The sequence below is a fragment of the Lissotriton helveticus genome, chromosome 5_1 (assembly GCF_964261635.1).
Source record: "Lissotriton helveticus chromosome 5_1, aLisHel1.1, whole genome shotgun sequence".
NCBI classification, from domain to species: domain Eukaryota; kingdom Metazoa; phylum Chordata; class Amphibia; order Caudata; family Salamandridae; genus Lissotriton; species Lissotriton helveticus.
The window spans coordinates 275,415,806-275,428,487 of NC_136065.1; the positions used below are offsets into that span (position 1 = coordinate 275,415,806).

Consider the following 12,682-nt stretch of genomic DNA (forward strand, 5'->3'; position numbering starts at 1 on the left):
GCTAGAAACTGGACTTCCTCAGTCCTGGATTAGAAAGTGAAACTGGTCTCAAAGATCAATATCAAAAAAGGACTACAAGACTTGTCTCTATCTCCCCTACTTTGCGGCCATCTTAGACTAGTCATTCCTCTTTACTTTACCATGCCTAAGGAAGCGGCCATTTTAAACTAGTCACATCCTCTACTCCTGCATGCCCACTTTTTAGACTAACCACCTTACTCGCACTTACCATAGCCCTTTTTTACACCTACCCACACAACCTCCTACACCTACCTACACCTGAATGTATGACATTACAACGAATTCCGTTGCAACGCATGACTTTACCACGCATGCGTTACAACGGAATTCGTTTACCACGCATGACCTTTACCTCGACTACTTGCGTGGTGACGTCATACGTCGTTAAGAGGAAACTGATTTTTTTTTCAGATTTCTCTTAAACGACGCTGATTATGTGCAGATCCTGACGTGACTTCTGGTGAGTTTTTTATTTGGGGGGAGACCCCCCCAAACCCCCCCTGTTTTACTTTTTACCTTTGCCACATATGCCTTTACTACAAACCTCGTAGTAAAGGTATGCGTGGTAAAGGCTTTAGTGGTAACCACGCATGCGTTGTACTGCATGCGTGGTTAAAGATTTCGTGGAAACGGCTTCGTTGTAAAGGCCGTTTCCCCCTACACCTCTACTCCCAACATGGAACGCACAGGCAAGCACACATATAAAATTAATTACCCCCCGAGCTCTCTAAAAAAAACGCCAAACGTTTTAAACACAACTTCCTGAAGTCCCACCCTGAAACCCCCTTTGTAGACACCTACCTCTCTCTAAACAATAGAGCCAAGAGCACCGATATCATCTTTTACACTACATGTAGAGCACAATGGAGAAAAGCGCTCCTCACCTTACTCACTATCTCCGCCACCAGGAAATCCACCCATGGCTTAACACTGTCCACCACTCCATCCCAACTCTTCCCAGCTAGAGCAACCATCACCATCTACAACAATGGCACTATCTTAATTCAATCCACAGACAGGAACCTTGACCTATTCGACAACCTGTTCCCCACTTTCAAAGACTATATCTCCAACCCTCAGACTCAAATCCATCTGGCATCCGACCCTAACAACCTTGACTCCACAGCGCCTCCTACCACTAACACACACCTCCCCCATCCCCCCAGTACTCTACTCCATCACCCACCCACTACTGTCACCTCACATCCCTCAATCACAGGCGTAGACCACTCCTCTTCTTACATCCTCCCCACCCCCTCTACACCCCATCACAAACCTCCCCTCCCACTTCCAACTAGACGCTCAGAACACCCCACCTCCCTTAACTGCACTCCCCCTCCCACAACAGGTCCTTCTCTCATTCCACCTCCCCCCCATTCCCAGTCCCCACTACCTCACCTGCACCCCCGCCACCACTAACCCTCAATCATCCATCAACTTCCCCCCCCCCCCCATTCTCAGTCCCCACTACTCCACCTGCATCCTGGACACCCCTAACTCTCATTCATCCCTCAACCTATCCCCCCCCACTCTCAGTCCTCACTACCTCACCTGCACCCCCGCAACCCCCAGCCTACACTCATCCCTCAACGTCTCTCCCCCTCCTACCAATTACTCCCGACCCAATAACACCAACCCCCTTACTAATCCTCTCACACCACTCCCCTCCAACTTTCCTACCCCTTCTACCACCAACACCCTCACCTATACCACTAACCTCCTCCCCAACCCTAACTCAACGACACCCTTTCCCCCCAACCTCCCTATCCTCCCGAACAACAACCCACCCATTAATATCACCAACTCCTGCAATAACACCACTCCCCTCCCCCTCCACTACAGTAAACCAGTCTCTTACTCACCTTTAATGCCCATCCACAACCCCTTTCCCAATCCCACGCTGAACTTGATTATGTCCACCCTCCTCCAAGTCAAAGAAGATCTACACACCCTCAAAGAGTTACTCCTCACACAATCCAGACACCCCTTACCCATCACCACTCCCCCTCCTAACAAATCCCCCACCCTTCCTACTCACCCTCTCACACAAAACTCCCCACACTGGACCTCTATCCCCGCTCGCAAACCCACCAACCGCTCCCGACGCACCATCAATCCACTCTCGGACCACGACATACGCACCCTCCTCCGCTCTTATGACCCAGTTCCCCAAAACCACTTAGCCACCACACACCTTTCCATCCCCACGATTCACTCTAATCCCCTTAGGCACTCCACACAAAACAACAACAGAGGCTCCGTCCCAAATAACCTTAAAAAGTCCCCCTCACTCTAGAACCCTCCACCACCCTCTACACTCCCAGACTCAAATGCATACTTCTCAACTGCAGATCGGCACCTAGACACTCCTCCGACATCGCCGATCTCATCAGAACACTGGACCTTGATCTAACCATTCTGACTGAAACTTGGTTAACTGAATCTTCTACACCTATCATGGATATTCTAGTTCCACCCAACTACCTCATCATTAGACTTGACAGGTCCAGCAAGACAGGCGGTGGAATCGCATGTATTTATAGGAGCAACCTCTCAATTACTAGAATCACCTCCCCCCCACTTACCTCCTGCGAATACATCTGCCTCGATGTCATCAGCGAGAACAAACCTGTATGCTCACTACACGTCATCTACCACCCACCTGGAGACAACCTCATCTTCACCCAACAACTCATGGACACAATATCAACCTATTCCGGACGGCAAAACACTCAAATTTTCCTTGGTGACTTCAATCTCCATTGGAACGATCACAATGACGCAGTGGTAAATAGTCTCAAAAACTACCTCAATGCTCTTGACCTCACCCAAATCTGCAACAGCCCGACCCACGATAAAGGCTCTATCCTCGACCTTATCATCTCCAAAGAGAACTCTACCCAGCTTGAGTCAATCCAACCCTGTGACTGGTCAGACCACCACATTATCACATTCTTCATCAATGAAAAAGTTAAACTTAACCCGGTTCAAGCCACTAAACCCAAGGTCTGGAAAAGGGACCTGAACAAACTCAACCCAAATTCTTTACCTTCCCACAGCTGCAATCTCCTCCTTCCCCCTACCGGCGCTCTTGACGTTCAATCTTTGACCAACCACTACCTCAACTCTATGACCTCAATAATCAATGAGGCCGCCCCCTTGCAATTGAAAAGAGTCTCCACTAAGAACTCCAACCCATGGTACGATGGTAGACTCAACGAAGACAGACGAGCCATGCGAATTGCAGAGCGCACCTGGAGATCAGCCCTTTCCGCACTGCACCTTAAAACTCTGAAGAAAAAGAGAAACGCCTACTTCAGGAAAATCAAGCGCACAAAATCGGATTTCTTCAGCCTTCAGCCTTCAGCTCGATCAAGCAAAAAACCGGCCAAGAAAACTATTTGAACTAATCAAAACACAATCCAAGGAACAACCCCAACATTCACATAGCACAATAGGTTATATACCATCATGTGAAGACTTCTCTGCTTTCTTCAATCTAAAGACTGATAACATAAGGAGCGATCTACGCAATGACGTAATCCTTTACTCCAACCCCCACAGCATAACACCCACTGAACCAAAAAACAATGCTGCATGGTCATACTTTGACACCTACTCAGAAGAAACAATTGCCAAACTGCTCAGCACATTGAAACCCTCTAATCACCTCACAGACCCTTTTCCTGCCAACGCTGTAAAAGACTTCATCCCATTACTCCTCCCACTCTGGACCAAAATTATTAACAGTTCACTTCAACAAGGACTCATCCCCGACTCACTCAAAATTGGACAAGTTACACCTATACTCAAGAAACCAACAGCGGACCCTACTGACCTAAATAATTACCGTCCTATTACCAATATTCCCACACTTGAAAAACTGTTGGACAAATGCGTACAACTCCAATTGACAAAACACATTGATCAGTTTGACCTCCTCAACCCTCATCAATCAGGCTTCCGAGCAGGGCACAGTACTGAAACTGCTATGACACACATAATTGATGACGCACTCCAAATCCTAGATCAAAACGATATCTGCCTCCTCATCCTTCTTGATCTCTCCTCAGCATTTGACACTGTCAAACACGAGAACTTACTCGAGCTGTTAAACACCAGAATGGGTCTATCTGGGACTGTTCTCAAATGGTTCACCTCCTTTATGCATAACAGGGCTCAGAAATTCAAGAGCAACAACTTGATGTCCCCACCATTGCCTGTAACTTTAGGCGTCCCACAAGGATCTTCTTTATCCCCAACATTGTTCAATCTGGTCATGGAACCTCTCACCACCTTGTTACAAGCATCTAATGTACACTTTCACATGTACGCCGACGACACCCAACTATATCTCAAATTACAATCCCCCAAAGACATCAAACTTCTGAACTCAACGCTCAGAAACACCCAATCATGGCTTGCCGATAATCACCTCAAACTCAATGCTCTGAAAACTGAGTTCCTTCTGATCTCACCTCCCGCGAAAATCTCCACCACTCAAACTTGGCTTAAGCACCTAACTGCACTCAATGTCCAACCTACCATCGTGGACTCAGCGAAATCCTTAGGCATTACACTTGACACCAATCTCAACATGCAGCAGCATATCAGCAAGGCAACTAAGGGAGCTAATTTCCAAATCAATACCCTGAGGAAACTTAAACCTTTCCTCCCTGCCAAGGACTTCCAAACTGCAGTACAAGCCCTAGTCATTCCTCGCTTAGACTACGGTAGCGTCGCCCTTTGTGGACTCCCTCTATCTACAACTGCACCCCTGAGAGCCTCTTTGAACGCTGCAGCAAGACTCATCACTGGATCAAAAAAACACTCGCATATTTCCCCTGACTTAAAATCCCTGAACTGGCTGCCTTTTGAAGCCAGAATACATCTGAAAAATGCCTGCATGACGCACAGAGCTGTACACCACAACTCACCCGGCTACCTCACTCAGAAACTGACAATATCTGGTGGCTCAAGAACCACTAGAAGCACAAAGAATCTTCTCCTGAAACCTCGTAGATTCCGGAAGGAAAAAACATATAAACGCTCTTTTTCAGGAATGGCACCCAGGATCTGGAACTCACTCCCTCCTGAAACCAGACTTATCTCCTCCTCTGCATTCTTTAAAAAAGAAGTAAAAGCTATCCTCATGACTAAATTCACCTGAACTTGTACTTTGGATCTATTTGAGACTCTACACCTATCTGCACTATTGTTTGTCTGATTGTCGATTTGTATCATTGGTTTTAGTCAATTATTATGCTCCCCCATGTACCTACCCTATTTTGCTTTTCATTTTTTACCTACAACTATTCTTTGCTCAAAAGTTTGTTAATCACTCCCATGTTTCCTGTTTCCTTACCCCCTGTATTTGTAAAGCGCTCTGATATCTGCAAAGATCTTGTTCGCGCTATATAAAACTTTCAAAATAAATAAATCAGGCTCTGGTGGTTGCTTGGGGATGCATTTCAGACCATGGTTTTTGTTCACTGTGCCAAACCGAGAGCTGCCTTTATTCAGTATCTCTTCTGGTGCTATATTCATTACCCAGCTTCTTGTTACACTGACCTCAGTTTTGTTTTGACCATTTTAACACCCACAGATGTTTGAAATGTCTCTTGTTGTCTGGATGATGACTATCTGGTTGATCTAAACGAGTCATAATCCTAAAAGTGGTTTAATGTTTTACTATTGGGCTCTTTTTCAATGTTTTAATACATCCTTTGTTCAACAAATGTGCATGCTTGCTTCATTTTGGCTAAATGATTATCTACAAATGTATCACACAATGTTGTTTTTGCGTTGCTTTATACCAGCACTAAATACTGCATCATCTTCTCTTTTTTTATCACTCGCTCTACAATGCTGAATGTAATACATGAAATACCTATTTTGTATTATATAGTTTCTAATGTGTCCTTTTTCAAACTGAAATTTATTTGGATATTGAGAGAGGAACGACTTGTTGATTCTGGGCTCAGCAGAGCATTACACTGTGCTCCCTTTGACACCTGTTTTCTCCCAGTCTTATGTAGATATTGCTATACAATGACCGTCATTTGAAAGGATGTTTATCCCGCAGTTTCTTTACTGACATACTTATCTCAGTGGATTGATCACACATCCTGGCTCGATTGTCAATTAATAGACTGTGCCTTTTTCTTCCAGGTGTAGAGATGAAGAAGAGCACAGACTCCCACACTCCATCTGGGGAGACTGTGAACATCACTCTGTACTACATTCTTTCCAGCACGCCCGCTCCTCTTCTGGATCCTCTCATAAGCAGCGAGGAGCGTGACAAAATGGAGGCCAGTCTGAACTATGCAGACCACTGCTTCAGCGGCCATGCCACCATGAATGCAGAGAACCTGTGGCCTGAGAATATTAGCAGTGTCCCACAGATCCTACAACTACTGGATTTATGGAAGCTAACCCTGCAGAAGCGCGGATGCAAAGTCCTTGTAACAGCCGGGGCACACGGACTAATTCAGGGTATTGTGCTAAGCTTTGGAGGGTTGCAGTTTACAGAAAATCACCTCCAATTTCAGGCTGATGCACACCTCCACAACAGCTTCTCTTTACGTGGCATCCGCTACAATAAAGATCTTATCAATCTGGCAGTCCTAATGGACGAGGAGGAGAAGCCCTTTCTGCATGTGTCTGTGAAGTTACAGGATAAACCTGTACGGCTATATGCTTGTGAGGCCGGCTGTATGAATGAGCCTGTGGAGCTGACCTCTCAGGTCTCCGGACACACCTTTCCTGTAATGATAACCCAGCCTCTCACTCCTCTGCTGTATATTTCCACAGACCTGACACACCTCCAAGACCTGAGACACACGCTCCACCTCAAGGCTATCCTGGCCCATGAAGAGCACATGGCAAAGCAGGACCCAGGCTTACCCTTCATCTTTTGGTTCAGCGTTGCTTCCCTCATCACACTGTTTCACCTCTTCCTATTCAAACTAATCTACAATGAATACTGTGGCCCTGGAGCAAGGCCACTCTTCAGGAGTAAGGTATAAGAAATGCTACACAGTCACCTACTGCCGCTGTTCTGTGCTTTCATCTGTCGCCAGGAGGCTCTTTTCCTTGGTGGCTTGGTGGTTGTAGGGATCCTCTAACTGGGAGGTTATGTGGTATTTTATGGGATTGATCATATGCGTGCATGAGGTGATTGGTGAAGGGTTTCTTTCTCTTCCTCCCACAAGCCAACTTCATTGGTTTGACACAGTATTGTATTTGCATACTAGGGTCTTTATGGCTGTTAAATAAAACTTTACGCTGTGGAGACTGCCTCAGTTTCTCAGTGGCCAATTTTAATTGAATCTCACCTGGATTAATCGTGTAAATAAAATCTATTGTTTTTATCTTGATTTTTTTATTTTTTATTTCGGTGTCAATGCAGTGAATGCTTTGATCAACACTTACTGTAATCAAAAGCTTTAACAAACTTATCAGGGTCCAGATCCGTCATAAGGGAAAACAAAACTGCACTGCTACCCAAATATGATTATCAGAATTTGTTAACATTGATTGTAAGATATTAACATGTTCCTTGTATTTCTACTGTTGATTCCTGTTCTTGAAAAGAAGTTGGTATTTCAAGTTTCTAAAGACTGTATTAACAGCTTAAAGATTTAAGATCAGTTGTATGAAACTATGTTTAATATTTTCCAGTCAGACAGGGATGTACTGTGGTGAAAAATCTGGTGTATCAGCCCAATGTACCCAAAGTATTAGAAAAATTTATCAGTAACATTCGAGAAGGGACCCTGAGGAGACTTGAAAATAAGTGTTATTAATGGTGAATTAGTCCAGAAAAAATGTTGATGGTATTTTTACATATTGACCATAGGATTTGCTGCCCACAAAGTACTAAGGATATTTATGGTGTCAAATAGGAGATTTAACTACATAATTTTAGAAAGCTAGTAGTAACTAGATTATACCATGGCTACTCCAGTGTACGTGCCATTCACCAGTTGTTGTATGGCTAAGTTCGCCTCAGTTTTTCAGTACCTTCTCCGATGTTGCACATAAAGCACACAAGAAGATTCAATTGGAACTACAACTTAAACGCGATCCCTTTCGATTTCCCACAGTTAAAATGAATCCAATAAATCATTTCTGTAATTCACAGCATACATTGTGCTGTTTCTCCCATTGCTTAGTTTGACTGGTGGTGTAATCTGCGAAAGGGATGTTTCCTTGTGCTTGGATGAGACCATACAGCTAAACACTGAACATTCTACCCTAGTGCTAATCACATCAGCTACACGCAGAGCACTCCTGTTCTTATTAAACATTACAAGATATGTTCATGTGATGCGTGTTCCCATGCATGTCCAATACACCTTTAATACATTTTGTGTTTAAAAAAATAGTTGCTGTTCCACATCAGTGAATCTCAAACAAGTGTTTACACAGATGCTGCTAATCTGTTTCTTAGGCACTGAGAAAACAAATTATTTGTGGACATATCTCACTCTATTCTAATGCTTAGAAATAGCATAACCAAACCTGTGGCACAGACTTATCCACAGTTAGTAGTAAGTCTTTTCAGGCAAATAGTAGACATCTTTTGCACAGTCTCTTTTAGTTTCCAGCAACAAAACTACAAGACATTTTAAGCAACTGCCTTCTGCACTCTCGGCACCTTAGATCAAGGCAACACTACTCCAGTCTCTTTAGGCGAGGCTGTGTTTGAGATGCTGGGTTGATGCTCTATGTTTATAGTGTGCTTCTAAGCCTTAGTAACGGGAAGACTTAACATATCTGTGTCTTTGAGCTGAACGATGTACAGTTTGGCTTTAAGCCTCTACTCCTGTGGCTAGTGATGTATTCGAGTTAATAGCCAGCTTTAAACACATGACTTGTGGTAGAAGTTCCTGCACAGCACCCACAGTTCAGTGAAGGAGATGACTTGGAGAATGGGGTGTATAGTCAATGCCATAAATGTTGAGAGTGCTTCTGCAGTTCTTACATAAGATGCCGCCTTTTGAATAATAACTTGTTTTATTAATTGAACAGGAAGATGAAAGTGTGTGATCCAACGATATCCCAGCCCTTCTCTTGTGCGGGGTCCGTGTGCAGGTGCCCATCGCAGAGAGGAGAACAAGAGTGCTCTGAACACAGCTGCAGGATTCCTGCCATCTCGTGCCTTTTTGGGTGAATCAGTGACTTAAAAATGTCTTTTTGAGCTGTTCGAGAATGTTAGAATGGGACCATTTTGAAAGGAATGATTCGATTATCGCTAGCCTGCTTAACGGCTGTTATCCAAGCAAACTTTTAGAAAGGCTGAGATTTAAAAAAATCCACCTTCCAGTTTAAGCACGTGGATCCAACTTTAAGAGGCTGTAGAATGTTGTAGCTCCTTATCTTGTGGGTTAATTTATTTTGATTGCAGTTTTACTTTTCAATTTATGGTTGTATAAATGTAAATGGAAATATAATTATTATACAATTCAGGTCAGTCTTTCTCTGCTGTTCTGTTGACGATCTCATTACAACCTTAACTCTGGCAGTCTCCAGCACTGGGGCTCGTGAAATGCACTGTTTACTTTATAAAGGGTTTAATGAGGAAGTAGTTGATCCTTTTGTGGTTTTTATTTTTATATTGAAATTCATGTGGTATGTTCCACTTATTTGAAAATGTGCTAACTTTCTGGCAACTGATGATTGTCAGAAAATTCAATTTGCTTTAAATAAACAAATACTTAAATCCCAGAACTCTTGTAAGTCTCGTATTACCTTTAAAGCGGTGGTCAAATAATGTCTCATAATCTTTGGTGTGCAGATATCCCCCTGAGGCAATAAGATGACTTCATCTCAGTAAACAGTTGGACATATCTTCTGTTGTGCATAAAGGACTTATGTCTGTGCCTGTGCCTGTGCACCCTGTTCATGTGCATCATTAGTAATTCGTTCTCAGCGATCAACTCTGATTATATTATATGGTTTGGTTACCTTAAATCTTTCAGTTTAGACTTGCACATAGGGCAGATCACGTTCGGAGGCCCCTCTGTAGTCCTCATGCTTCAGTTAAGTGTTTAATTTCTACTGCTTTTTCTTCTTGATCATCGTCATTTTATTATTTCAGGTAAAACACACAAAGTGCATAATGCGGTAGAAACATTACATAGAGCAAAAAGAACAGATTTTACCAATTTACATTACACTGTTTATAATCTCCATAATGTACCATATTTCTTAAATACAGTGTCAAAATCAAACCAGCAGCTGTCCATAGGAGCACCTTTATTTATTATGCAACTTCATTATACATTGTTCTTATCTTCCGTGCATACAATAAAAATCTAGAAACAGCAAATATAATTGTTGGGGCTGTTAAGGTCCTCGCTAATCTAAAAGCTGTCAAGGAGTTTTGAGTTCCAACATTTCGAAAGACTGGTAATAGATAGAAGAAAATGGCTATTGCACAAAGGGCAGACAATTTGAAAGTGCACTAGAGTTTCTGGTTGGTTATTGCAAAGACAACGGGGTTTGAGTGTCCTGAACAGTTGGTCCAGTTCACAGTAAAACTCACTAGTGCCAAATTGCCAAATCTAAACTTAATATATGTGGTCTTGGTAGGTAGAGGCAGTATTATGCCCAAGTAGGTTGCGAATCTTGGGTTATGCTGGTTCAACACAAAGCTTTCAGTTGAAGTGCTAGAGTCATTACTTAACAGCCTTTCCAAATCCACACAAGCCCTGTATATTTTCTTAAGATCTTTAACTTTAGCAGATGTAATCTTTTCAGGGTCGTACCACTAGTGTGACATCAAACCTTTTCATTTCTAACATATTCCGAAGGTACAACAGCCAGGGTAATTTTTTTGAATCCCCAATATCGTATCTAACTAAGAGATGCAATAAAAGGTAGTAAATCATCATTTGACCTTATCCTGCATCAAGGATTCAAAGGTTTGGGTTTATCAGTGTTATTGATGGATTGAATACCCAGATCTGTCAGCATTGGTACTGTTGGTGTATTTCTTTGCAATCCGAGGAGGGCTTACAAAAGCCATCTTTTTTAGATCCATAGTTCCCCATAACTCTGCACTATTAACTATTCCTGTTAGAGCCTGCTCAATCTCTGTTTATCTCCACAGATGGAGAAACCATCTGAGACCCTATGCGGCTTAAATAGGCTAACTTGTCTTTGGCTTTATGTTATAAATTATTGTTTTTAAAATAATTTAATTCGTCCATTTAGCACTGTCAGCCAACTTGGCACCTAAATAATCAAATTCATGGATGCACTCAATTATCATATTTTCTAAATAAATTACTTTCTTTTACCATCGAAGTGGATTAAAAAAAAAGTTTTGTTTTTGCTGCATTTAATATTAAACCTTTCCTCTCGCCTAAGGCTTAAAAAACCATATAATACATTTTGTGAACAACTCGCCATCTGCAAGTTGAGTAACATATCATTGGTAAATAATAAGGTAAATGTTTTTTCCCTAGAAGGCATCAGGGTATTGTGTAAACATGAGAATAGATGCCCCTCTACCTCATTCATAAAGAGAGTTAACAGTTGGGGCCAGTACACACCCAGCCTGACACCTTTGTTTACCGAGAATGCTGTTTTCCCCCACTGGGCCATATCTGACTGTGGAAAAGTTATCGTGGGCAGACAATGCAAGAAGGTTGCTTGGGACACCAAGTTCATAACTTACCACAAGACAGAGCTAGAAACTGTGTTGAAAGCTGATTTCAAGTCTACAAATGCCACTAGTTTGAATTGACCACTCCGAGTTATCGCTTTCCATATCTAATCCATCTTACAAACTTTTTCTCTAAACCCCGCTTGTAAATGGAAAAGAATAATAATGTCATCTAGCCACTCCTTTTAGTCTCCTCAAACACAAATCTTTTGGAAATTGTCAAAGAGACAAATGGCTCTGTAATTTTCGGGTCAGACAGACTACCCTTTTAAAGGATCGGTACAATTTTAGCCCCAAGTCATGGAAGAGGTATGGATTCACAGGCAATTCATCGGCAACTACTTGAATATAAGAGGCCCATACTTACTATCTCTGACTTAAACAAAGCACCTGGAACCTTTTGAGGCCTGGCACTTTCCCTGATTTTTGAAAATGTATAGCTTCATGCACTTCTTTCAATGTAGCTCATTGACCGCCATGGTAAATATTTCCCCATGGGACGAGGGGCTTTTTTCATCTAGCTTTTATACCTCCTCAATATGGTTCACCCAAGTATTTGCAAACATGTGAATCTCAGCAAGGGTAGTAGTGGCAGCTAGGCTGCTGTGTCAGTTAAGTGCCAAAATGCTGTTGTGCCCCTATTCTTGACAGCTTCCAGGATATCTGACCACTGTTGCTCTTGTCACATCTCCTTTTTTCCCTTTTGATCTTTTTATAGGCACTGCATGCTTTGAATGAATTACTCCTGTCATTTCGCCTAAAGGCAACAGCAATTGCTTTTTTTGTAGATTTACAGTTCCTGTCATGCATTTACCAAATAAGAACCGATGTACATCAAAAATCTCATCCTTACTTGAGGAGTTGATACTTCGTGAGCCTACAGTAACGACAATAGCATCACTATTTATATCATGTAGTAAGTTCTTGCCCAAAACTGTTGCGCATTTTATCAGTTCCTGCTTATTTGTCACACGTAATGTTATT

The 12,682-nt window shown here is 42.6% G+C and overlaps 1 protein-coding gene across 3 annotated transcripts in view; it reads left to right on the forward strand.

The window, feature by feature from the left end:
* The window catches only part of KIAA2013 (KIAA2013 ortholog), a 28,122-nt gene extending 18,369 nt beyond the window's left edge, over positions 1-9,753 (forward strand). For all 3 annotated transcript variants that reach the window (XM_078642203.1, XM_078642202.1, XM_078642204.1), the window contains exons 3-4: positions 6,193-7,043; positions 9,058-9,753. In XM_078642203.1, coding sequence (XP_078498329.1) covers positions 6,193-7,043; positions 9,058-9,075 — 869 coding nt within the window. In that variant the 3' untranslated portion in view covers positions 9,076-9,753. The remainder of the gene's footprint in view (positions 1-6,192; positions 7,044-9,057) is intronic.
* The last annotated feature ends 2,929 nt before the right edge of the window (positions 9,754-12,682 follow it).